At 39.9% G+C, this 27467-nt stretch overlaps 1 protein-coding gene across 4 annotated transcripts in view; it reads right to left on the bottom strand.

The window, feature by feature from the left end:
- The window catches only part of fndc3a (fibronectin type III domain containing 3A), a 47730-nt gene continuing 20263 nt past the window's right edge, over positions 1 to 27467 (bottom strand). For 3 of the 4 annotated variants that reach the window (XM_014334922.2, XM_014334921.2, XM_014334923.2), the window contains 24 exons: positions 26465 to 26540; positions 17762 to 17838; positions 17408 to 17654; positions 16901 to 17191; positions 16363 to 16421; positions 15029 to 15195; positions 14850 to 14909; positions 14590 to 14728; positions 14138 to 14191; positions 13913 to 14037; positions 13568 to 13742; positions 12601 to 12687; positions 10349 to 10487; positions 9731 to 9799; positions 9480 to 9598; positions 8339 to 8444; positions 7924 to 8099; positions 7659 to 7772; positions 7427 to 7576; positions 6428 to 6774; positions 5679 to 5888; positions 5218 to 5384; positions 3476 to 3600; positions 1 to 2524 (listed from right to left, as the gene is read on the bottom strand). In XM_014334922.2, coding sequence (XP_014190408.1) covers positions 2201 to 2524; positions 3476 to 3600; positions 5218 to 5384; positions 5679 to 5888; positions 6428 to 6774; positions 7427 to 7576; positions 7659 to 7772; positions 7924 to 8099; positions 8339 to 8444; positions 9480 to 9598; positions 9731 to 9799; positions 10349 to 10487; positions 12601 to 12687; positions 13568 to 13742; positions 13913 to 14037; positions 14138 to 14191; positions 14590 to 14728; positions 14850 to 14909; positions 15029 to 15195; positions 16363 to 16421; positions 16901 to 17191; positions 17408 to 17654; positions 17762 to 17838; positions 26465 to 26540 — 3603 coding nt within the window. In that variant the 3' untranslated portion in view covers positions 1 to 2200. The remainder of the gene's footprint in view (positions 2525 to 3475; positions 3601 to 5217; positions 5385 to 5678; positions 5889 to 6427; positions 6775 to 7426; positions 7577 to 7658; positions 7773 to 7923; positions 8100 to 8338; positions 8445 to 9479; positions 9599 to 9730; positions 9800 to 10348; positions 10488 to 12600; positions 12688 to 13567; positions 13743 to 13912; positions 14038 to 14137; positions 14192 to 14589; positions 14729 to 14849; positions 14910 to 15028; positions 15196 to 16362; positions 16422 to 16900; positions 17192 to 17407; positions 17655 to 17761; positions 17839 to 26464; positions 26541 to 27467) is intronic. The other variant, XM_005926513.3, reaches the window with a different exon arrangement.

The raw sequence follows: 27467 nt of genomic DNA, 5'->3' as shown, positions 1-27467 counted from the left end.
AAGAATTATAAATCTTTTATTGTGCATGGATCCTTTGTAGATATCATGACTATACAGATACACTTTAGATACATATCTATGATTATACATTTTTCCCATAACGAACATTGTAAAGTGATATGTCTGGTAGTATGTATAGTATAACAAATTTTCATTTTGGAATGTACGGTGTATGAGGTAACTGCAAACATTAAAATTACATAAAAATGGTCTGTTTTGTGCATATTTTACTCATTTTTGTAGCATTTTGTTAATCTCCCCAGCCAAAGGTAGTAAGCCCCCGGGTGAAGAGGTGTTAAAATGGCACGCTTTGCAATTGCTATCAAAAATAGGAATTTTGAATCTTTTTTTCCTTCTTCTTTTTTAAATGACAAAGAGGAGACATTTGCAGAATGTCTTAAGGACCAAATCATGTAATTATCCAGGATGTTTTGCAAGGTACCTGCATTTCATTTTGAAAGTTGCAACAGCAGTTATCTGCCCAAAACCAATCACTAGACTCTACAGCCAGATTACCACTGAAAACTCAGCTTAGCAACCTGTTAGAAATACTTAACACACAGAGAAAAGGCAAATTTAGATTCACAGGAAGTACATGATAACACATTTTGTTTCAGCTTTCAATGATTCATGACAGGATTTCTTTCTTCTTTTAATGTTCTGGAGAGTATTAACTTATATTACTTCAATATCATAAAAAAATATACTTCACACATGTATGACTTGAAAAAACAGAAACCAAAATAAATTTAATACATACAACTACTTTCCATTTCTCTCATGATTATACATGTTTACTAAACACCAAATGAATTTTGCAAAAGTAAAATGAAACACATTGTAGTGTTTTCTAACACTAAAAGAAAACCATAAGAACTGAAGAGAAATTAAGAAAAAGAAAAAAAATATCTCCCAAAGTTTTTTTCCTCTCCAATTAAGGCCTCTGAAACAACTTGTGATATTTTTCCCTCTGGTTTTCTTTTTTTAAATCCTTTTTTTATTTTTATTTTTATTTATTTTTTCATTTTTGCTGATTAGCTGTTTCAGTGACATGTCATGTGATTCAACAACTTTTAAAAACACCCAAAACACATGAAGGGCTTTCACAATCTCAAAGTGTGTTCTATAAAATGCATCACAAGACCAAGACGCAGTCAGTCTAGGTTTTCTTTCACTAAGGTGCAAAATCAATTACCGGGGAGAACGAAATAAAACAGAACATACGAGAAAGCATACATTTTTTGTGCTGAACAACAATATCTCAGAGTAAAGCAGCTGCATGATTGTAAAAACAAGCTACAGTATAACTATATGATAGTAAAAATAATTAGAATTCACTGTTAGTTTGGTTTTTGTTTTCTAACTTTATACTGAGCATTTTTTTTTTTCCTCAAACTTACAGATCTTCACTGTACAAAAATATACTAACATTTCTCCAGTCATTTTTGCATCCTTAAACATTCTGAACATCAAAAAGGTTGGAAAGTGCTAAATGAACGTCCTACTAATGTGAACAAGGTTAACTCTTCAGATTCTTCTTTCCCTAGACTTCTCGAACAAACTCCAGCATGGGGAATCACGTCCCTTCGTGTGGCCCTGAGGCCCTCCCAGCCGTGTACCGCAGTGGCACAAACTACATACAGTAAACACATCTGGACACACCTCACTGTGCAAACACTGGCCCACCAGGTCCCAGGATCAAATAGCACATAGGTTTACACCTACAGACTATTTTTGGAACACATCTATCAAAAAACTGTTTCTTACTGGACACTTAAATGGAAATATAAATAATGACTATTTCTATACATTTTTATATATATGCGCCACTTCTCCCCAGCCCTTCCCCAAAGCAAACCCTATCCCTATGCTTTCTGAGTTCCTTTTGCACAGGAAGCTAATCGTGATGGATTAGGCATTTGGACTCAACAGATACCACAACCTTGGAGCGGGGAGACAGAGGAAGGAGAGTCAGGAAGGTATCACAGGTGCCAAATGAGACGTTACATCCTCAATTTATAACTTCCATTTAGCGCCCACTCACCCGCCCATCCTCCTGCTGCGCCCCAGTTCGGCTAATGCAATTACTCCGTTGAAACTGGAGAATAGTAAGTACAAAATAAAGAATACAAAACAACAGAGAGACAGAGGGGCAGGGAAGAGTAAAGCTATAACCCTGAAGCTGGGGGGTGCAGACTGCTCATTTAATGACAAAATATTGGATGACAAAAGCGATGAGGATGGCGATGACGGCAAAAACCATGAGGATGAGGAAAGCGCACTGCTCGTCGCTCAGGCTCTGTCTGGCTCGGGTGGACTCTGTGCCGATCCTGGATCCTGAGCTGACCGCGCTGCCGGCCAGCGCCGCATCATTCCGCTGGGAGGAGAGGGTCACCGTGGGGCTGTAGGGACCGCTCAGCTCCGGGGTGTCCTGGCACTGCCTGATAGCACATACTCTGAAACGATAGTCACTGTTGGGCTGCAGGTTCTGAACATGGAAGGTTGTGGCAGAGCCTTTGTAAGCCTGAGAACAGGAGAGAGGAAGAGATTAAAAATAGTATAGAAAATTATAGAAAACATGAAGCAAGAAGCTGTACTGAACAATGAAGATGAAAATTCATCTTTCTTACTGCTTCTGAGTAACTTCAGTGAGAGGAAATAATGAAAATACACTTGTATCTCTTTTAACTTTTATTATTTTTCCAATTGACAGAGTATTTTTGATTCTTTTCATTAGACTTGTCCTGTTTTTTCGCCTTGGAAGACGTGGAAAGCCATCTGCCTCAGCCGTCTGTCCAGCTGACACACCCACAAGTTTTTAGAGGACCTCGTGAACCTGATCTGCTTGGTTGCCGTAGTGACACTTTCTTTGATTCTCTTTAATGAGTGAACAAACGTTTCATTTGAAGCCTAAACTTTAATTAAGCCCACCACATAAAATCAAAATTAAAAACAATTGCACACAAAATTACAGGAGGATATGAGCAGTGTTATTTAAATACTGGATGTCAAACTAGCAGTGATACAAAAATTACTTTCTTAAATATGGGCTTTGAATCCAAGCCACCAAGACTGACAAAGAGGGAAACAAAGGGGGATGGTAGCCATATATTTCAGCGTCCCGATTCAATTGCCATATACGATGTGGTGAGATTAGCATAAGCCTGCAGAGACCATTATTTCATGTTAACATGGCCACAGGCCATTGAGAGGGATGAATGTGGTGGCAGGGGTTAGACACCTGGTATACCTCATGGATCAATGACCTTTGCATAATGGGCAATTTAAAGCCAGCAGTGAGTAATACAGAGTGCTGCAAAGCCACAGCAAAAGCATCAAGGCCCTGGGATCCATCTGTATCCCACTCTGCATAGAAAAAGGCCACTGTGATGAATGGTGGGTCACATGAAGGTAACACAGAAGGACATAAAACACAAAGGAGGGGTACAAAACCTTAACACGACAACATCTGTACCTGTTTAAAATCTGAATTTCCTATCATACACTGCAAGCTGTAGATTACTGGGTCCCCCTTCATAGGCGGCAGGGCCTCCCACGTGACTTCGCAGGAGTTATCATCCAGACGCTCCACTTTAGGGGCTGGAGGGTGAAGTTGGAAATGAAAGAGGGAAAAAAATGAGCTGTGATGAAGACAAGCAATACAGGCGACTACTTATTTAACTGCTTTAAAATAGACTAATAGAAATGTAAAAAAAAAAAACCCCACAAAAAACCCAACTACAAAAAAAACAACAAAACATCACTGACAGCATTAGAAAGGTACACACATGCAACACCCTCTGCATCAAAAAAAATTAGGCCAGTGCTAAAATATCAAACACTGCAGTCAATCCACATGGACTCCCATGTTAAATGGCCAGATTTAGAGCATTTAAATACATGTTTAGAGCCTGACACAGTTTCCCCTTGATGGCAACTTTAATGTGAGTGAAATATCTAACCAATAATCAATAAATGCAGTCTTGCTGTGTGCCTGTCCAAGAAGTCTGCAACAAATTGCACTTGAGTTTTGAAGATTAAAATCTGGTTTTTTATTAGTGTGTTACTTAACACTAGTTAGCAGCCATGTGTGTTTGCAATTAGCACAGTTTATAACAGTAGTCTGCTTTGCAAACTGATCCAAGTCCTCCCTCAGGTCCAAACATGGTCAATTCTGGCTACTCAACATCTAAAACGCTACCGGTGGTTATATCCAGGCTAAAATGGCTTCATTTAAACACAGGTAAACTGAACTGCTATTTATCTTAGATTCCCTTTGAAGGGTGGTACATTACTGCAATGGAGATGTGTAAAAAGGCTTCTCTGGATTAAAGTAACCAAAACACCATTTGAAGTGAACCCCGCATAATGCGTATTCTGCAAAATAACGGGATGTAGCTTTGTTGACAAAATAGTAAGAGACATCAAAGTTCCCAAACACTTTTCAAACATGAAGTAAACTCCCACTTTGAATGCGAGCTTTGGGGGATTTCTGAAAATGGAGCTTCTTCAGACACTCCTAGCTTTAATACAAGAGTACTTGCTTTTACATGAACAGTGACTCAAGCTGACGGATAAAAAAAAAAGAAGTGCATTTTAGAGAACTTAATGTGATTGTTCCCCCATTAGCAGAGTACCTAACTGTGAGTCACGCTGTTCCTTAGGTAGGTGGCAATTTGAGCAAAAACAATAAAAAATATGTGGTTGTACTGGACTGGTTGAAAGTGGCCTGGTAATGCGTGAAGAGATGGAGCGGCAAGTAGCATTTTAGTCTTTTGTGCCTTTGTGATGTCAGACGTTAAACTCAATGCTGAAATGGCTTGTCTAAATTCAAACTGTCTATATTTGAGAGTCCACTTCACTGTGTGGGGAGACCAGCAGTGTTGAGTAACACTGACAATCTGGCACATGACTGCTTGATTCAAAAGAGGTGCCGCACTGAGAATAAAGCCTACATCCTCATTACTGACTTCAACGCGTAGGATCAAAAGAGGCTCTGCAGAGGCTGGCAGAGACCAGACCACAGAGCTGATCTACACGACTTTTGATGAGAGCAGGCGAGTGAATCTCTGGCAGTTTGGTCTAACTCAAATGCAAGTCAAGTTTGGGTCACCTCAGGTTAAAGGATGAGCACACAGTGTCAAGCAGTGAGTGTCTGTAAAGATAGTAGGAACTGTTTAATGCTTAGGACAGAAAGAAAAAAATGTGGCACTGTACCTTTCAGAGGAGCTGGAGGAGAACGTGGGGTAGTGAATGTGTAAACATTGGAGAAGGGCCCTTCGCCCGCCTCATTAAAGGCCTGGATGCGGAACGTGTAAGAGGTAGACTCATTAAGCCTCTGGACTTTGTGTGTGTGGCATGGTCCTTTATACAAGGATATAAATCTGCAATGACAGGAACATGGAAAAAGAGAAAGGATTTAATGAGCAAAGGATAAATATTAGAAAAAGCAAATGGCATGAGTGACTTCTCTATCTGAAACTACAGAGTGGCAAAAGGCATATCATCAGTTCCTGTCTCCTTCAGCTTCCAACGCAATTTGTCTGCTGCTTTATTTTCAATCACCCCGCCCTCCTGAATACAGTTATCTGCAGCTTTTGCTCAAACTCCAGTCTCCCTTCTTATTGGTTTATCTCTTGTCAGATCGCTTTCTCCCACCTGAATAATGACCGACTAACCTGCCATTCTTGTCCCCCATGTGCAGCTGATACTGAAGGGCATCTGAGGTGGCTTTGGCTGGGCCGTCACCCCACTTGAGCCTGAGGGTCTGGTGGCTGAAGGCGGTGCACTCCAAGCGGGGGGGCTGTGGGGGCAGGGGCTTTGTCTTCAGCTTAAAGGTGTGACTAAAGGGGCCTGCTCCCAGGCTATTAAGGGCTTGGATTCGAATCCTGAAGAAGAAGAAGAAGAAGAAGACATGACACCAGAGAGCTGGAAAGGTGTCGTAAAACACTGCAGTGACAACCAGAGGACCTTTATGTCCTTGATTTTACATTTTCTGTACAAATTCACTAAAAGTTGACAACAAATTCATTCATCTCAGTCCCTCTTAAAATGTTAATCCATGAACTCTGTCAGTATTTCTGTCTCGTTTAGAATAATAAAACACATTCAAATATCCAGCCAACAAAAAAATGTTTGATGTCTCGTCTGGAACCCAACTGCTTTCTAAACAGTTGCCAGCCCTCTTCACAATAGACAAGGTTTACAGATGTAACCAATTACATCTGCCCAAGTTGTCCCCTTTGACATCTTTTTGGAACAAAGCATCACAGACCAAGTGAATCTAAAAGCGTGGCGTGTCCAATTTGTATCACATGTTATTCCACATGAGCACAGAGACATAATTTAAAAATCTTTCTGCCTTACATCTGGAAAGTTCTTAGTGGTGTAGCATAACTACGATGCTACCTTTAAAACTTGCACCAACCTGTAGCTGGTGTCAGGCTGTAGATTTTGGATGACGTGTTTGGTGACCGGACCAACAACAATAGGTTGTCGCTCTCCAATGTCAATCAGGTAGGAATTGATCTCAGAGCCGTGATCGCATGGAGGGTCCCAGCAAATACCCAGGCAGGTGGACGGAGAGTAGACCGGCTGTGGCCGGGACTCACTCTCCTCCTCATCCTCATCTTCATCCGCATCCACTGGAGTATCGTAACTTCGCAGCTCAGACTCTTTGAGCACGTATATGTTGCTGACAGCAGCAGGCACAGTGCAGGGCGTCAGGCAAAACACTGCCTCGCTGAAGGGACCCACACCAGCCACGTTCACAGCCTATTAACAAGAAACAAGAGTGCGCCCAAGAAGTTGATATCAAGTACCACTTGTGGTGTGGAAGAACACCTGTGCAGCATTAACGTTTGACCACAAGATGGAGTTCCAATGTAAACGTAAACAATTTTACTCTTCAGTCAAGAATATGCTAAAAATTAAATGCACCAAACAACTATCCAACTGATAACATCCACAAAATTGGAGAAAACCTCAAATGATGACATTTAGTAACGCTGCAGAAATTATTACAAGTACTGACATTAAAAAAAAAAACCCCAAAAAACCTGAAAAGAACTATTCCACTCCGGCAGAAAGTGGTGTCTCAAAGGATAAGGGAACTGATGCAGAACTGTTTCAGATATTTCCTACTGTGCTGGCCTAGTCAGCTTTATGTTCTCAAATTAAATTAAAGTTAAAATTATTCATTTTACTGGGAGTCCTTCGGATTATTATGAGATTCTCAGAGAATATATCACACTTAAATAAGGTCATAAGATAGCATAATAGTCTTTATATAGTGAAAGATGATGTATAATTCTGCTTTAGACCTTTATTTTAACCATGGTGAAGACTGAAGAAAAAAAAGGGGGGGGAGGGGGGGGAGGGGGGCTAGAAATCGAGAAATAAAATCGAGAAATAATGAAGCACTCACTTGCACCCGGCAGAAGTAGTTGGTTGCAGGCAGTAGGCCTTTCATTTCATGACTGAGGCCTGGTCCACTATAACAAATCTGCATGCTACCCTCAGCTGCTCCCCACTCCAGACGAAACTCTGTCACCGGAGCTCCATTACAAGGAGGGGCCTAGATCCCAAACAAGAAATGAATGAGTATGATGCATACAACACTCAATTTTGAACACATTACTTGGGGCAGCCAGTCTTACCTCCCAGCTCACAACAACACAGCTGGAGGACTTGCATGTGGTGGAGGGAGCTTTGCACTGCTCAGGGGCCCCAGGGCCAGTCGTAACCTCAAAGCGCTCCGAAAGAGGGCCAAACTTTTCACATGAAAAGAACAAAACTAGTTTATACAACCAGAAATTTCCAAATTACACTTTTAAAATGTATTTATTGAGACTGTTCAAAGCACACTGGGAAAAAAAATAATTAAATCCCTTACAGTGTTATTCAGTATTATTAGTCTCTCACCCCAGCCTTGTTTGCTGCCTTGAGCCGGAAACTATAGGTTTTGCCAGGCATTAACCCTCCTACAGAACAGTCCAGCTCTGGACCCTGGTAAACCTCTTTGCTTTCCTCAGACTGTGGCCCGCTCATTTCTATACTGTAGCAAGAAACCGGGCTTCCTCCGTCTACCTGAGGGACACCTAGGAAATTTGTACAACCAAGTATTTATAAAGATCAATACACTTTGGGAGAAAAAAAGAAGCACTGTCCAAGAAAAATAACAGTGTTTAAACAAAGCTAAAATGCACAAACAGCAAAATAATAGTAACTGTACAATCAAAGATTAGTGCTTTGAGGTTTGTTCACAAGACAAATAAATGCATCAACAGAAGCCAGAGATGCATCCCACACAGATCTAAGTTGGAGAGGAATGACTCACCCCAGCGCAGTTGCACCTCCCTGGCTTTGGGCTTGCCCACCAACCGAGGGGGCTGGCATTGCCCCGGGGGCACTGCGGGAGTCTGGACCTGCAGGGTCTCTGACAGCTTGCAAGTAAAGACAACACACCAATTAAGACCCACAGAAAATAACAATTTCACACTCTTTACTCTCTCCTCTTACAAAACACACAGGACACAGATTGTCATTTTCACCGGCTTATCAGACCAACTCAGGCTACAGCAGTCCGGAGAGGAGACGAATGTGAATGCATCAATCAAAGGACACGAGCATACAGAAAAATACGCTGTCTTTATGGGTAAAGTTAGACATACTGCCTCACAAGTGAATTATACACTCAACTTCTGTGACAAAAGGAAAAAAAAAAAAAGCCCATGTGAGTGTTATGTCACATTGCGCTGCACCAAAAAGCAGGAATTCGCCACCATGACTCATGTTTCTTTACCAGCTCCATCTTGAATAAATGCATGCACAAACAGCTGATGAAGAAATTAATGAAGAGCGTCTGTGAACTGAACTAATTAAGAAAAACATTCTCTGACACATGCAGGGAGGGTTAATCGATTAGCAGGCTTTGTCTTGTACTTACACACCAGGAAGCATAGTCTAATATCCAACATAAGCAACTGACTGAATGACAATTTCCTATTAAAACTTGCCATAAATAGATTGCATATCTAGAATCATTTGTGTCAAATTAATGAAATCATCACTGTCTGCTTACTCACAACACTTTGAATAACAGCTCAGAAATGCATCACTCATAACCAAAATAATAATAATGATAATAATAATAACAACAACAACAACAGGAAAAGGGGCTAACACCTAGTGTGATTCTGAAAGTTTTTATAAGATAAATAAGTGTCTGTTACATTTTCTAATGTTTCTAACAGTAATCTCAGTCCATGTGTATGCAAATCATTTAAAAAACAAAAACAAAAAAAAGCATAACAAAACAAAAAAAACGCCCAAAAAACCACAGCCATATCTTACCCTCCCTTTTCTCCCTGCAATCAAATAAATATGTAACTGATGCATCAAACTCTGAATTCCTGTGGTGAAACACAAGGCTATGTGCGCAACCATGTGCACACGTGTACTGACGTTGAATGACTCACCGGGCTCTGCCCCCCCTCGCTCATGCAGTAAACTCGCGTCTGGTAGGAGCAGCCGGGCTTCAAGCCCTCACACACATGTTCCAGAGCTGGCCCCGAGTACACCTGCCCCCACGGTGAGCCTAAGCGGAAAAAACATAACAAAAAACACACACGCATGCACAGACCATTTTAATTACATTAAAATTATTTCAATAAATGAAATCATATATTATTAAATTTGTAAATTATTACTGTCACCATGAAGAACTTACCACTTGTGCCTTCAGAAAGCTCCACAACATACTTAGTGATTTCTGAGCCACCATCATCTTTAGGGGGTTCTAAATTTTAACACAAGCACATAATTAAAATAATTATTTTTCTATATAAATCATTATGTCCCCAAAAGGGTTGACTACTTATCCACCTGAAATATATTAATTCATTTTAAAAGTGTGCTATGAATCTACAAAATTTGATTTCTGATTTCGGCATTAGAATAATCTCAGTTAAAGCATGATTGGCCAAGGATGTTGCCTTGTTTTTTCTTCTGAAACTCATTTTAGTGCACAGAAACATTTGAAAATATCTTCATAACTGCAGACATGTTTTTTAAATGCCATTCTGAAATCTGGAAGCACAGACACGTACACCGGTGATGGATGTGTTTGTCCAGTGAGGGGTGCGTATGAAGGATTCATGCTTATGTCTGAAGAGAAGAGAATTGTCAATCATCTATAGTACAGACAGCCTGGGATGTCATCCGTCACATAGGTCCAGGCAGAGCTCAGTCAGAAAAATGAACTTGCAAACTGGACTTGCCAGGCTGTCAACTACATGAAGAGTGAAAGGTTTTAATAAGTCAAAAGGGCAACTAGAAGAAAACTTACCCCAGGCCATTTTGAAGCTGTTGGGCAGGACTCTTCCTCTGATGACAGGCTTGAAGGGACAGCCAGGTATATCTGGTTTTGTGATGAACTCGACCACCTGGCTAGGGTTGCTCTTGCCCTCTGAGTTGTATGCCGCCACCTGGAGGAGGTGCAGAAATGCAGAAATAAATAAATAATAAACGCCTATCAGGAAATTAATCCTTTTTTCCCCTCTAGGTAGTAAATGAGACCAAGTGTATAAAGATCATTATTTTCCCTGATAATAACCACCAGCCAGATCCATGAGACAAAGTAAACAGTATGCCTGCAACTAAAATGGCCTCGGGCAAATAGCACATTATGAGAGAGATGACTCTGCAGAGCTTGTGGTGTCTAAACAGGTTTTATTCTTCTCAATTCAAAAGGCAATCATGAAATGAGACAATAAGCTTTATTGGGATTTGCATTTCTCTGCCGCTTCTGCTATAATATTGAAATCTCTGTGAGCACGCTGAGCAGCATTCATCCACGTATTGTACCAAACAAACCTGCACAGTGCATAGCCTGCCTTCGCAATGTGCAGCTGGAAAATTGGAAATGAGGAATTGAGGATTTCTTGAGATGGCTAATGAATATTTATATCATTTAGCCATATGGCGGCTTGTTTATGTGATACTTTTCTGACAGTTTCATGCTTTGCAATGCTGTGGTGTGGATTTGTATGGCCATGTGAGTAAAGCTTATAAATTCTATTACCAGTCTATTAATTAATTTGGATTTCTTGCTCTTGAAACACAGGGCAGAAAAATAGCACCTGTTACTGTCACTTGCTGCGGGGAAAATAACAGTTATTATGAGAGGGGAGACACACTGAACACCTGTGATCTAGTGCAAATGCAGTTTAGGAGTACAGCTACTTAGCTAAACTGAATATGACACACTTGTTAAATACAGTCGTATGGAGGAACTTATGTAATCAACTTTTTTTTTTTTTTTTTTTAAAGGAAATACCACAAAAGCAGTTCACCTGAATTAAAAGAATGTCTTCTATATGTTTTGGCAATCAGCACTGCTGCCTCTAGCACCAAAACCAGAAACCCACCACTTCCTTTTGAGGAAAACCAGTGTAGTAGAAACAACCACAAAGATGCTTTGGGGAAATTGGGCAGGTGTTTATATGTCTGAACGTCTGGATGTCTGCGGTGAAAATGCTGGGCAAAAATGATATTTTTAAAGATGGATTCAAGCTAAGAACTCACTAACGCCATCTCTGAGAAATGTTTAGTTTAACAGGGCACAGTAAACCTCTTAAAAGTGGGCTCTATATCTTTCAGGCCTGCTCAAACAAGGCTAAACAGCATTTACAAATTGCTGTAATCAATACTAAAACAACGTTTACAGGATATGGAACTGTGTTTTAGACAAAACTCATTTAAGACGTCTAACACGCTACAAATATTTAGAAAAACTAATATTACAGATTTATTGAACACACTATTTTATATAAAGATATGGATCATACATCTCAAGCAGGCGTCACATCTTCAGTTTAATTTCAACCAATCATTAATCTTTGCCCATTTTCTGAGCTCAAAACTCTTTAGTAAACATTCAAAAATTAAATAGGAGACTAATAATGTTGGGGAGAATGGGAAAGACTGGGAATCTGGGGATGTGTGAAAGAGAAAAATATATAGGGAAGAAGACACAGGCAACTATTTGTCCAAAGGTTCTAACATTACTGCCGGCCCAAAAAACTTGTGTGGCTCAAACACTTTGCACAACTAGGTTCTCATTGGCTCTTCCTGTTGATGTTGTCAGCTGCCCACCGCTTTGCTAGCAGAATCTTGCAAAACAGATGACTCACAGGGTCAACATTGAACTCAGCAACTTCCCCGCCTAAAAGCTGTTCCTCTCCATACACACTCCACAACCTTGTTTTCAAAAATCATTGGGACACTTGATATTATTAATAATCATAATCATAATAATGATAATAATAATAATAATAATTCCCAAGCTCAACATATCAAATATTGAAGCTTTAAAAATAAATAAACAAATAAATATATGCTCATTCAGAATTTGTTAACCTCAACATTTTTCCAAAAAGTTGGACAGGAATGCTTCACTGCATCCCTGAGCATAAATTTCAGAAGTTCTACATTTATGATCTGCATTCTTTTAATATTTTGATTTAAAAGATATGATTTCATTTATTTCAAATTAAAGTACAACCAAAAGGACCAACGTCAGTCTTTGGGCTCCCTTACCCTAAACTTGTACTTGGTGCTCCTGTGGAGATTCCTAATGGTGAAGGAGAGTTCGTCACCATTGTAGCTTGTCTGGAAGCCATATCCCTGAGACAAAGACAAATGACAAAGGGAGGAGGAAAACAACCAGGTGAGCAATGGCTTTCAAGACAACCACTGTAGCACAGAAAGCAAAGTGGTCTGCAGGAGCAATAGCTGCAGGGATTACAGAAGCTTTCGTCTGGTTCACGCCACCTACTACGTTTTGAGGGGCAAAAGCAACAAAGCTACAAATATGTCAACTTTTTAACCTAGAAAAAAAAAGGAAAAAAATCAATTGGCTTCTGTGTTACCTGTCTTACCAAGCCCTCTTGCTCCAATTTTTCTTTAAACCTTTAACCGGTAGCTGTGACTCTTGTGATTAAGGATTAAGGATGGACTTACCATTATTTTTAAAAGGCAAGAGAAACCACCTTCAATGGAGACCATCTACTCTCGAATACTTAACACTGTTTAAATGTTCTTGTATCCTTTCCTTCATCCATGGATTGAGTCAACCCTTTCTTGCAAGTCTATGGGCATGTTTTTTTGACCTCACTGCTTAGTTTTCAACTCTGACATCATCAACTGTGAGACCTAATACAAACTGTTACATCTGTTTAATATTAATTTATTTCCATTAGGCACAGAACGAATCTTAGGAACACCAACAGAAGTAGGACACAATGGACAAAGAATTAAGGTAAGTCTAAGCACAACAAAATGTGGAAAATGTACATATTTTATACTCTTTCACAAACTCAAGATGGCAACACAACTGGAAACACAACAGTCTAAGAGAAGCCTGTATGCATTAACGGGAGGCACTTCACGTGGATGGGAAAAACATAATATTTTACAGAAAACAGTGTCTGCATATACTGCTGTTTCATACATGAGCTACAATCTCACATGATCAGATGATTTTAGGTTTACGCAGGAGACATACCGAGCCTTCCTCCTCCATTTCCAAAATATAAAAGATGTCATCCTCCTTTGGAGAGCTAGCAGGCCTCTGCCACTTCAGACACAGCCAGGTCACCCCCGCCATCTCCAGCTCTGGAGGGAAGGGTGGCAATGGCACACTGCATGAGGTGAACAGGTCCACCACTTCACTGAACTCGCTGGGGAGGGCAGAGAGAGATGGTGGATGGGAAAGAATGGGAGAGAGAGACAGAAGAAACACAGTGAGAGACACACATGGATGAAGACAGTGGATGGAAGAAACAGCAATATAATAACGGACAACAGGGAGGGTGCCATTCAGGAGATAATAGGACGTTAATGCACCTACCTTGTACCCATGTCATTTTTGGCTGCAAGGCGGAAAGAGTATCGTGAAGCTGGAGAAAGCTTGGTCACTTTGTACTGCTTCTGAGGTCCATAGTAGCACTGTTCATAAACACCAGTGCCCTTCCCCTTTAATGAACAAAGTGTTTCACTTAAGAAACTGGAATACTAGTTGAACACAAATATCAATTCTTTAGAGATATAAAAAAAAAAAAAAAAAAAAAATTACCTCATCCCACTGGAGTATGTAGTTTTGAATTTTGGAACCATTGTCACATGGAGCCTGTAGATTAAAAAAAAGCAAACAAAAAAAGGTTTTTAATATTTCAACTAACTAGTAGTCTGTGCAACCACTAGCATTAATCCTCACCATAGAACAGTTTGAATGAAAACGCAGAAGTGGTACAACACTGATGGGGGCATGGTAACAAATGTGAAGGGAAGGTAATTATAATTATCAGGTAATCATAGAAAGTGCAGGGATCTTAACTCTTCGTCATTATTCCGCCTCAAGGGGCAAATATGTGTGCATCGTTTATTACTATCACCTACTATCATTCCTGAACACAAAAGAAATCGTAGTTTCAATATTTAGTAATCTTTTTTTATCTCATACATTCTTGCTGCTTCTTAATGTCCAGCTTTAAAACTGTGGCTTCATCAGGCAGTCTTTTCTTTTACCTTCCACTGAAGTAAAAGAGAATTCTTGGTCCCACTGATCTTCTTGGGAGGATTGGGAGGATCTGGCTCACAGCTTAAAGTGGTGAAGCTCACAGCCTCTGATGGGTTTCCCTGTAAACCGCTACACATCGCCTGGACCCTGGGAGGGGGAATGACACAAACAAACAAACAAACAAAAAAAAAAAAAACATGTTTATACATTATTCCTAGGAGTACTAAATCTGGATTTGAAATAAGAGGTGGTGGAGTGTTGCACCAACCTGACATGATAGTCTGTTGCTGGCCGAAGGAGTTCTAAAGTTGCACTTAGTTCTTCCCCACTGCATTAAAGGAAAATGAAAAAAAAAACAAACACCTTTTGAGTTTGATAAGGACATAGTCTATGCTTAATTTGTCATGACAACTGATGTTAAAACTTGTGGATGTTTCTTATACTCACCAGTGTATGCTCTGGTACTTCCCATCTTTACCACTAATTGAGATGGAGACATCATAGCAGAGAGGCTCTGAGAAGCTGGGGTCATCCTCCTTGCTGTCATTCTCACTTTCTGGCTTGGTGGGCGCACTCCAGCTCACTGTTGCTCCTCTGGCCTCGATGTCTGACACCTATCACAAGAAAGTACATTGGATGAGTATCAAGTTATTCCTTCTTCAGAGTATCTGCAGACTCTTAAAATACTGTCAAATTAATAATTTCCTACAACCCTTAAAACTCAGAACCAAAACTGGTTATGGCTGGTAAACAGCCATGCTTAGAAGTCTTAAAAACATAAGCATTTCTTATTCTTGCATTTTCCAAAACCAACATATTGCTTGGTAGTGGAAAAGAGTGTGGGATCAAAATATGCAAACTGACAGTGCATTGGGAAAAAGGTTTTCAGCTTCTGGCAGGGATGTGCTGTGCAACCCTAAGATATTTTTTTTCCATTCTGTTTGGAGAAGATTTAAAAATAGGTTGAGCTACTCTGCAGGGGGGGGATTCATATGTGGAAGAACTCAATCAGGTCAAGTCTGTACCTCCTCCCCTCTGCCCTGCAGGCCCACCTTAGTCCTTTTCCTTCCTGCAGTTTGACTCTCTGTTGAGTAACGGACCAGTATGGCAGCAAAGAGCTGAACTTCCCCAGTATTCTGTTAACTTTATCTATTATATTTCCAACCGAGTTGTTTTTGCTACTTTTACAAGGAGCTCAGACGGTACCAACGGTGACAAATCTTATCTTATAAGGTCAAGCAAATTCTATTTGCAGTTCTACTAATTCTGACCCAGCTGCTATTGAACAGCCATTCTCGTCTTCATTTATCTACAAAGCTGCTGGGCAGCTGAGAACCCAACACCATTTTAAAATAGCAATTTCAAAGGATAAAAAAAAATGTATCTAGTATGAATATTTCAGTCAGATAATTTTGCAACTATAACATTTAATCATGTATTTTGGTGCAAAACAAATGGCTTTCTCATGTATATAATCTAACTATGTGAGAGCCAGGGGAAAAATGTATTTAACCCAGAGCAAATCCAAACCTTTCAGTACTTGTATAAATGCTGCGGCACAATTGGGAATAAAAGTCCCCACATGGATGGTAGTCAGCAGGTCTGACTCCATTAGTAAGATGCTAAGTAATAATTCACTGAGGTTGTTAATAGAATGTTTAATGATGCAACATAGTAGCATCATTACAGTTTCATTTTTTGTTAACGGAATCACATAAAATCATGCAAACTGCATTAATTAGATTTTTAAAAAAGAAAGAAAGAAAGAAGTAAACACCAACCTCTGGTTTATTGATGGTGCTCAAGAGCGCTTGTAGGGCCTGCGCCTCCTTGTCAAGTACTGAGGAAAGAAGAGAAAAAAGTAAATCAATTTATTAAAATACTTTAATAATAGCTACTGTTTTTACGTGCTGAACAAACAGGATGTGTCAGTACTACCAAAATCACTCTGTAAATGTCAAACTTCTTTTAAATTAATGATTACAGATCAACCTTCTGTTAGTTACTACCCTTAAGCTTTAAAGACTTAAAGAAAACTATCAAGTGAGGAATTCAGATATTTCTAAGCTGTGAAAATGATTCTCTAACTGGATCTTGAAAAATATTGTAACGATTTTTTAAATGCTTCATTATTAGTAGTGGATTGTTTCTACATTGTAGCAATCTCCATCAGGTCACAATGTGAAACTATTCTTCCTGCACATTAAAACGTGACTGATTAAATAGTATCACCTTTGCCCAGCTATTAGTTTTCCCAAATACCATGCTAAAACCCAAAACTAAAACCTATGATAAACCTCCACCCTTTAATACTCTTACCTGCTGACTCTCCAATTTTTCGCTTGCCTGTCTGCTTGTCAGGAGAGGACACTGTGTGCCTAAGTTGCCCCTGCTCTGCCTCCAGCCCTTTCCCTCCAATACCGTTATGAATGTCCACCGTTGGGGGACTGTTGCAGGACTTCTGTGGTGACGAGGGAGGGCTGTCCTTCACCTGCCCTCCTCCTTGACGCTCCTTCAGTTTCTTCTGCAGACGTTCATGTGTTTTGCTAGTTCTGTCATCTCTGTGAACCAACGACGGACGTCCATGTTGGGAGTGAGAATCTGTAGAGACTGTGGCACAAACACATTATTCTTATAAGATGGACATGCAAATGCACATGATGAAAGTGAAGTAATTCTCTTAGATTAAGCAACTAAAAGAGTAAGACTTGACTCATGCCATTAGTGTGTAACCAGCCTATCCAAATAAAGTGCTGAGAACAAATACAAAAACAAACAACACAACAAGTATAACAGTATATCCAGGGACTCCTGACTCCAACTCACCCTGCTCTGGGTAAATATGAGCTGGATGGTACTGAGAGATGTACTGGGAGCTCATGTCGCCCACGCCCCCTGCCATGCCTGTATACAGGTGATGTGGAGGGGGCATCATGGCAGGGTGTGGGATGAAGGCAGGCAGGTGGGCATGGGGTGGTGGAGGAGGATGGTGGAGAGGGGAGTGCCCCCCTGGGTGGAACTCTGGTTGCTGAGGTAAAACCAGAACCCGCCGCACTCCGTTCTCTTCTATGATCTAAGGGGGGGAAAACAATAGCATTGAAAGCAGATATCAAAGCTACTCTCAGAATGATAAGATGCCAATCAGAAACACTGGGATGGAAATAGCGCATGAATGGCTACCTGTGAAATGTATCCAGGAGGCACATAGATTGGAGGCACTGAACCATTTGGAGACATCATGGGAACCTGAGCAGGACCTACGAAGAAGTTAGAAAGGCGCAAGATCAAACACCTTCCCTCAGGATAAACACTGTCATACATGGGGCTTAAGTTTAATACAAGCCCAACAGCTATGGCAAACCAGAACCACAATCCACAAATGTAGCACATTTCCGACATGCCACACAGCAATGAATGAGTGATCAAAACTAAGCCAGAGCCCCCAATTTACATTTTTTAACTGAAGGGTCAGGGCTTTATTTACAGAAGACTGCACTCAATTAGTAAAGTCAACAATGCGGCCATTTACCTTAAAACTTCTATAGAAATAATAAACACACTTTACTTAAATCTAAGTCAGAAAAACTTCTCACATTCAGCTACTTAAAATTCCCATGCACAGGCAGTTTTAACTAAAGCTGCACCTCTGTAAGAGGAATATCCCTGTATATGATTTGTTTTTCTAAACCAGATGCATTTTCAATAAGTATTTTCTTAATACCTATGAGAAAAAAGGCCCAAAACGCATTTTTAAAAATCCTGGCAAATGCAAGAAAACCACTTTCCAAAAGTGCTGAGGAACAAAGTTTCCTGCTCTGTTGTGGGGGGCAGTTCAACGGCTTAGCTCAGCTCAGAGAAGAGACAGCTCAGCAAAAAGCCTTGGAGAAAGAAAGAGACCTCTCAGCCAAGTTTGCACATTCACACATTTCTCTTCTTACAGACCAAAGACAAACGCCCCCCAATGCCATATGTCATGGAGGAGAGCAAAAGAGATTGCTTGATTAAGCATTTTCACTCATTTTGTCAAAAGAGTAATAAGAGGCAAAAGCTATTCTAATTCTAACGTGTCTAGGACTATAGCCTGCCACACTCCCACTAACACTTAGCACTGCCCTCCTTCAGCACTAAGTCCAGCCTCCAGGTCTCAAGGAAGATTAACAGCAAGTACGAGCACAAATAGGAACAGCTGCCAGTTTGCCAGCTACCTGTTTTGGATATTTCCACCACTATTACTTCCAAATAACAGAAGCATTGCCGTTAATACATTCGGGACCAAATTACAGTAACTGTGAGGCTGTTGCTTTAGACTGTAGTAGCATTTAGTTAAGTGTAAACAGATAAAATCTCAACACAGAATAACAGGTCCAGAGTTCACAGTTGTAATCAGCAGCTCAACACAGAGGCGGGGAATGTTTGAGAGGCAGTCGAGCAACTTTGTTTTGTGAGAAAAGTAATGCTGCACCATCGAAGCTGACACAGCAGTCTTTATCTGTGTAGGTCAATCCGTGTGTGAATGTTGCACAGCTTTGGTGATATTGCTGTTGCTATCAGGAAAGGAAGTAAATGTGATCATTTCTATGCTTGTATATTATTCTACAGGCTGTGGGAGAAATGTGAGAGGGGAGAAAAGTCATGAATACATGATAAAAGAAGGTAAATGTCCATATGGGTAGACAGAAATGTTAACTTTAATCTATAGCTGATCATGAGGCGTTTGCATCACTTTACAAAGAAAAGTAGTACGACAGCTTAGAATTGCATCATACTCACATCCCCTTTCTGGTATTATTTGCTTTACAAGGGTTACAAAGAATTTTACCCCACTGACCCAGTGTACCAAGCCAAGACTAAATGCATCAACAGTAGCCTCCAGGAGACCCAACTACGTAAGCCCAAGATTTTGCAGGGCACCTGCTCCCTGCTAATAAACTTTCTTGAATAAGACAAACAGAAGATAGGCCTTTTATACTGAAGTCAAAAGGGCAAACAGGCAGTGAGTCATTTCCCTGCCTAAGAACACAGGCTGTGCAAGGACAAAAATTCAGGTAACATGAGGAGACTTTGTCTGAATGAAGCCAGTCACACTGGCTCAGCCATCATAGATTTTTAGATTAACAATATAATTTGAGTAGGAGTTCAAGGGCTGCATTGTGAACTCTACTCACTTTTAAGAAAAATCTGTTATGCCACTCAGTACTAAGCAGCACATCAGCCTAACAACTGCCTAAAGCAATTCTAGTTAGTGCCTCTGATGCTGAGGAACAGGAAATCTGATTAATCTCATTAGCATGCTATACGTTGTTCACACAGAATGAAAAGCTTTGTGTCTACCAACTTGGAGTGCATGGGCTAGAAAGTACAAGGTAAGAGAGGCAGGATAGAAGTCCACGATGTGAGAAGCAGGGTGGAAAATAGGGGGAGACACCCACTCTTTTTACATCAAACTGACGCACGCGTGCTGACAAAGATCAGATTATTTGAAGAAGAAAAAAAAAAGAAAAAAAAAGGCCACATCCCCACCCCCCTCCTCCCCGAGTCAACCGAAGCACTGGTTGTGCTGACGTGGCCATGGAGTGCCAGCCTTCCAGAGGAAGTTGCCACAGAAAAAAGAAAAACTCATTAAGAAAAAGAAAGTATCAGTATTCCTCTAGGAGTTAAAGACTTTTCAAAAGGCTGCATACATGTTCACATACACAAAAATGAGCTGAGGCCCTTTGAGCACCCACCTGTTTCCGCTTGTCTTAAAATGGGGCTCAATAACAAAAACAGTCAAGCGGAACGTCACGTGCATGCTGCAAAAATACAAAACTTGGCAGATGTGGTGTTGAAATAATAGATTATAAAATTTGCTTGCTATAATACAAGCAAACTGTTAGGTTTAATCCGATGTTCGATGAACCCTCAATTACATTTGAAGACTACAAAGAAGCAGATAAGCTACATAGAGTCTGTTTGGGTTAAGAGACAAGTGTAAAAATCCAGGAAAGCATTCAGAGGGAACAACAGTCAGTATTTTCATATGGGCGCTCTCAATGAGCTCTCACTGGCAACACGATGAACTGTGGTCCTATAAAGATGAAGTGGGCTTGATTAATTAGAGCTAATAAATTGTCTCTATCAGCAAATAAAGAGGAGAGTTAGGGTAGGCAAGGGAATGCAAGAACACTTACTGACAGTGGATAATAATTACACCCAAGCAAGGGAAAAGGAAGTACTGAACTGTCAATAATCCCAAAAAGTAATAATTAGAACTTAAAACCATAACCTGAATTTTTAGTGATGACACTGTGGCAAATGGTTCCCTTTTTTGCATGATATAGCATTTTTCTTTTAGGCGGGAAATATCTTTCATCAAATTAAGAAGGCAGTAATTTATAGCAAGCACAACATTTTATTATCAGATTACAAAGGCTGCATGTGTACACCCATCCTCAGACACCGTGCTGATCCAAAATATGCCTGCTAGCATCCAACCATCACCAATCTATCCAGATAGAGGAGGAGAAAAAAAGGAGAGGGAACTGTGCAAACCAGAACTTGAGGAAGCTGTAAACAATTGAACATTTTAAGAAAAAAATAGACATTTTCTTGGGTATTTGTAAAGTTAATCTGAATATCCTAAAAATGTTAAGGCATCTGTGTGAGTCTTGCAGCCCCCACCGGTATGAATGACGTTTACAGGAAGGGAGGGAGTCAGTAACCTTCATGCTTGTGCTTATTACAGAACATCAGAGGCTTATACTGCTGTAAGCCAGACTAAACCAGAACAAGAGAGGGGCCATGACTACAGGGGGCACTTTTTTGTAAATAATGAATTATCTGACTATGTTCAGGAAATAAAGATTCCACTTTAAAAACAGTTTCCTGACATAAAGTTATGATGTCTGAAATGATAATTTCCCAAACACAAAAACAGCTTAAGAGACATGCAACCATCTTATTGCTATGGACATCCCCCAACTGCCTAAACGGGGGTGGAGGGTGGGGTTAAGTTGACCCCCCCCCCCCCCCCATCATATCCTCTTTACCCCTTTCCCTTGGTATCAACGCAGCAGCGGGAGAATGACTCACAAGCTCAGTCATTCTTAGAGCTACTCACTGCAGAAGCTGTGAATGAACTGTCTGCATCCACATGTTTGTGTACATGTCCTTGGAGTTAGGTGGGGGAGGTGATGAGCATAAAAATAGTGCTAATGTGTTTGATGTTTGCAGCCCAATCCTGTAAACCATATGTGATGGCTGTGGTTTGGGAAAGGGTGTTGTGTATGAAAAGAAGTCCAACTACAGCTGTTCACATTTTAATTTTAAATGATGCAATTCATCCAAATTTCTGTTTATTTCCAGTTAAAATAATAGGCTGACCACTGGTTGCTGGTAGCCTGTGCCACCAGCAACCGTTTCATGATGGCCTTAGCTACTCAGTTGAAGACTGAGTAACGTTGGACCAATGTTGCACCAATTACGAAGGGTTCATTCATTACCATTGTTTCATTCTAAACATTTCCAGCGGCCACTTCTTCTGCCACCATTTTTTCAGGTAGACAGGAGGAGAATGCTTTAATTTGAAGAGACAAACTGCCTAAGTGCAGGCACACCAGTTTAAATTTCAGCAACAGCAGTAGACACTAGTGTAGATTACATCACAGACTCCATATAGATTTAACACTGAAGTATAAATTACACCTAAAGAGGTGGTGGAAAATTAAGCAGCGACAGAAAAAGTATAATCCATATTTGAAATTCTCATTTAATGTTTGTTTTTCCTGTTGTTGGGGGGGGGGAAACGTGATGGTTACATACATAGAGTTTTCCAGGGTAGCCTATCTGAAACAGTTTTTCTGAAGGTTAGTATGCACTAACAAGCTCAAAAAATTCAAGTTGATGATACTGCAAGTGAAGTGGATCAAATTAACTCAACCCCAAAAACTCAAATCATAGGAATTATTTTCGTAGAACTTCTTGAACATAAATTGTCATCAAAACAGTCTCAAAACGGACTACACCATAGTATACAGTGTAGACAGTTTAAGGCACAGGATATGATAGATGTAACTTTCTTCAATGGGGAAAAAGAAAGACTAAAGACACCTGCAGATCATCAGAAATGAAGTGAAGTGTTTCATAGCTGTGAGACAGCCTCAGCAGAGATAAGGGACACGTAAGCAGAAGGACTGAATAATCAAACTGAGTAAGGGTGTGTGTCTGCTCAGTAACATGAAGGTCTGTGCACACTATTTTTAGCTTCCTGTCACAATACCAAAATGACTGATTTTTTGTGAAAAAAATGGCAAATCACTATCAGGTTCAATAAGCCCTGTAGAACTAGACAGAGCTTTATGCCATAAACCACTGACTGAATCATCCAAAGTGATGGTGAATCACCGCAAGGCTATATCACATAAAGAAGTGGATTTAATCAACCTAGTGGTCCTGAAGCTGACTTGCCTCATCTGTCACCAAGCTTATCAGGTGGCTACAGATTCCAGTGATGCAGCTTTCTTCATCTACGTCTAGATTTGGCATCTAGAAGTAGGTAAAGAGAAAGCCAAATTAGGGAGTGCTGGCCTGAAACTGTGAGGGCATGTCCACTCTCCTTGTGGCAAGAAAGTTACCCAACACAAGCACAGTAAATGGCCACTCCAATTAGATTCTATCATCTCAGGTCCCGCCTCCAACTTAGCAAAAAGGCAAACGCCTTCTATAAACGACATTTAACAAGACTGTGCGTTCCTATTAACCTGGCTGCCATGCCGTAACACACAGAAATTGTGCACATTACGCTGCTAAAAATATGTGAATATATGAGTACACAAAATGATGTCGTATAAAGCAAAAAGTGCGTAAGCCAGATCCTTTTGGCTTTGTGATACCATCATACACAACAGGGTTAAAGATGGAAGCATACACGTGCACATTAAACACTTAAGTGAACAGAGATATTGTTGTGTTGTATGGGTTGTTCTGAACAAACAAGGGAGGGGAAAAAAAAAAACAAAAAAAAACAACCCAATCAACCAGCACATACATGCATGCATGCATGCATGCCTGCAAGCACAAACAGACACACACACACACACACTTCTTCCTCCCTCCTTGCACTGCAAGCGGTGAGTCATCCCTCTATTCACGTCACAGAGAGATGAGTGCACCCTGTGACAGGCCAGTTAGTAGCAGTCACACTGATCTATGTGGCACCTCTCAGCTCCTTGTTTCTCCTCTGATGGAAACTATGCATGCTTGCTCCCTATTAGGAAGGTTTACTAAGCTCATAATGGGGGACTTGTGTGAGAACTCAGAAGAGAGGAGTAGGGAGAAGAGCCCCTGCTGTGAGCACACTGTATTATGGCTTCCTGGCTGGGCAGTATCACTTTCTATAACTCCTTTGTCATTTAACTATAGATCCCTGGGGCATGTCATCTCATAGTTATTTCTATATGCCACATGGTATAGACAAAAGGCCCAGACACAATGAGACAGTAAGCAGCAGTCTATATGGAAATCATTAAATGTGCCCTACAATGCTGAATGCCTTTAATGGGGTCCCAAAGGGTATCAGAAATTAATCACACTATGTTAACATCTTTTTCCTTATCATATCAAATTCACAATTGGAGAGAGAGAACACAAGAGTGGCTATGAGCTCGAGGAAATGTCAATACAGGGCAGGATGTCCCATGTACCAAGCCATAAACAAAGCAAATCATTTTCAGATCAATGTTTTCTCCGGGCAACTACAATTTATCATTTATAATTATGGTACCACGACGCTCCCTCCTACAACTACGCTGGCACTTTTTTCCCCTCCTTCACACTGTCAGCAACACGTTAGGGCTAGACTTCATTGTTGCTGTCACAAAGCCAGCGTAATCACCAACAATTGTGGAAAAGGAAATGCCATCAGGACAAATAAGCATGAGTAACACATCTTACTCAAACATCTTTTGCCCCAAGCCCTCTACTAAACACTGTAATTATGCCATATTTTTCTTTAACATTATGATATATAGATTACAGATGCACCATTCATCAGGACAATGGATTTTTAATGAGACGAGGGAGAAGAATATAAAGAGAACAAAATTACATATTAACTGAGCGTAATCAAGCATTTCTCATGCTAGATTCGTATAAATAATGCACATTTTGTTAACATCTTTTTTTGTTAGTTTGTTGTGTTAAACAATAGGCTCACTCATTTTTAAGTCTTCTAAAAACAGTACATGTGATCGGATGAGTACACAAAACCGGTTTTGCTTGCTTTAATCACTGCTCCCGTTTACAATGGTCACAGGTCTCCTCCTTATGTGTAATTCAAGTGATGAGGGACAAAGTCTGAAGGCTTTGATTAAAAAAAAAAAAAAAAAAAGCTCTCTTCTAAAGTTCAGCAAACGTAATAGGAGCGTTCAGCAGTCTGAGTTTGACAAGTCAAATGAATACCTTCCAAACTAACTGTGCTTTTCAGTAGGCATCTAATTCTTCATGTTATCCTCTTGCTGCCATATTGACAAGGAAAACAGTGTCCAGATGAAGAAAATAAAGAACTTCATACTTAAACCACGGTACCTTTGGAAGATACCCATTTGATTCAACAGTCTCAGAATGCTGAAGCCTCTTATTAACTTTAAAGACAGATGGAATGATTATAGTAAACAAAACACACTTAAATAATGCTTGCATGACCACATGTACATCACATACTACAGAACAAGAATCTGTCCTTTAAGCGCGTTTAAAGATATTTGTCTTAAAAACATCTTGTCATATGCCATTCTTTGAACTAGTCGCTGTTGTAACTGAAACTATACGTGCAATTATGGCACTGAGCAAGCTGAGAGCTATGACACATGACTACCATTCTGATATTTTTTCAGTAAAAATACGTCACTGCATCCTCACCAACTTCCTCTCTTTCAAGGCGAAAAAACCAAGCTGAATGACTCCACATAAAGGAAATAACTGACAAGAACAGAATCTGTGTTAATCAGATTACCATATCCTGAGAAAAAAAAAAACGAAAAAAAACGCACTCATCAAGCACTTTATTAACACTACTGCAACCCTGTAATTCAATACAACCCCTCCTATAGTAATTTTTCCACCCCATTTACATACGTAACGGTGGAAAATATTATGCATGCTTTAAGATATGAAGCAGTTAAATGTACCACTACCAACCACCATGACTTAAATGACGAACATACAAGTAGAATGATCAGATTTACCAGCCCAACTTTGACTTTAGGCTCAACTTAATCTCCCTTTGTCCTACTCCCCTCTAGGTCTCTAGTTTTCCCAAGGCTAAGTTTATCCAAACATTTCAACTTTCATTTTCTCTTTGTAAACGTGATGCAGAGTGAAGATTAATATGATTATCTGACAGCCACGCCTTCTCTACCTAATGCCAGAAAAGGGTCTTCAGTTGAGCGACAGTCATGCAGGTGCCTTATTTTTCATTAGCTGTTGATGATTTCTGCTGCAAATGAGTGAGTTTGAAGCTTTAACATTTTATATGTATTCATATGTACAAGGTGAGGATGAAAATTAAACCTTGATCTAATACTGTTGCCGTGTTATTTATGCAGAAAACACATAGTCAAACACAACGCCTAATTATCTCTTTAAAATGCTGGGGAAACTATTATATTCCAAAAATAGATTAACAAATGACATTGTATGAACTAATTTTTAAAGGCAAAAAACAGAACTAAGAAAATACGTTTTTGGTTTTTTTTGTCTCTATGCATTAATGAATAAAGATGGGTGAAAAACATCCAGTGAGGTTAAAAAAAAAAAAAGAAGTTAAGACTGACTTAACTGAACGTTATGCCATATTAGACAACACAGATAAAAATTTAGACTAAAAAGATCAACGCTTCTTCTTACCTGTGATACACTGAAACTGACCATCCTCTCGTCGAATAGTAAAGGCCTCACCTGGGTTTACTTGCACCAGGATTACCTGTGAGAAAGCAAACAAGATGACAAACAGAAAAATATGAGTTTCAAACTCTCATTTCAGTGAAGGCATACTGAATGACCTACAAAAGTGCCATGCTTAATGAATAACTTTAAAATAATTAAACCGTCTCATACCCTAAAGAAGGTATAATTCAGGAAAGTCAAAAAGGTAAAAACCACAATCGCAAAAAAGAAAAAAAAAAAAAAAAAAAATATACAAAAATCAATATGATAATATAAAATATAATTTGCTGGAAAACAGTTTCTCGCCACAGCTAAATCAAATGTACAGGAAAGACAAATTTGTTGATTAAGAAAAGACACAGCTACGTAGCCGACAATGAGTCACACTGCTTATGTCATTTACAAAAGACCAGGAAAAAAAAAAGCAAAAAAAAAAAACCCAACAACAACCAAGAAAGCACAAACTAAAAAGCACACTTTGGTCTGTAAAGACATTTCCAATCACCTTCAAGGTCTCTGACAATATAACCTTTCTTTTAAGAGCTGCATCCAAAGTGTTATTGTAAGTTTATAACAATCATTATTTTTCTCTTTTCAATTAAATAACAGGTTAGCTTAGGTTAGAAAATGAAGATATCAAGATCACAAACTGATTATTCCGTTAACTTGTCTTTTTAAAGTCTGAAACATGCGCAACTAGGCTTTTGTTGCCTGGCACTGTGTGTGGGAGCTAGTTACCTCACTCTTGTGGAAGTCGCTGTCATAGAATCTACACTCCTCTAGCAAAGGGCTTTGACTATGGTTCGCTTCAAGCACTGAAATCATCAGCACCTCCATCTCTGACACTGCTCCCATTCATGTGCTCAGCAGGGAGAGGAAAGAGCCCTTTGCCTGCCACACAGAGCCTCATATGTCCATACAAACCCACACAAGCAGCGTCAGCAGCAAGCGTAGATGATGGAGG

This window comes from Haplochromis burtoni, unplaced genomic scaffold (assembly GCF_018398535.1).
Source record: "Haplochromis burtoni strain Fernald_Lab_line unplaced genomic scaffold, NCSU_Asbu1 Contig_36, whole genome shotgun sequence".
In the NCBI taxonomy this organism is placed as follows: Eukaryota; Metazoa; Chordata; class Actinopteri; order Cichliformes; family Cichlidae; genus Haplochromis; species Haplochromis burtoni.
This window is presented reverse-complemented; position numbering and strand designations above follow the sequence as displayed.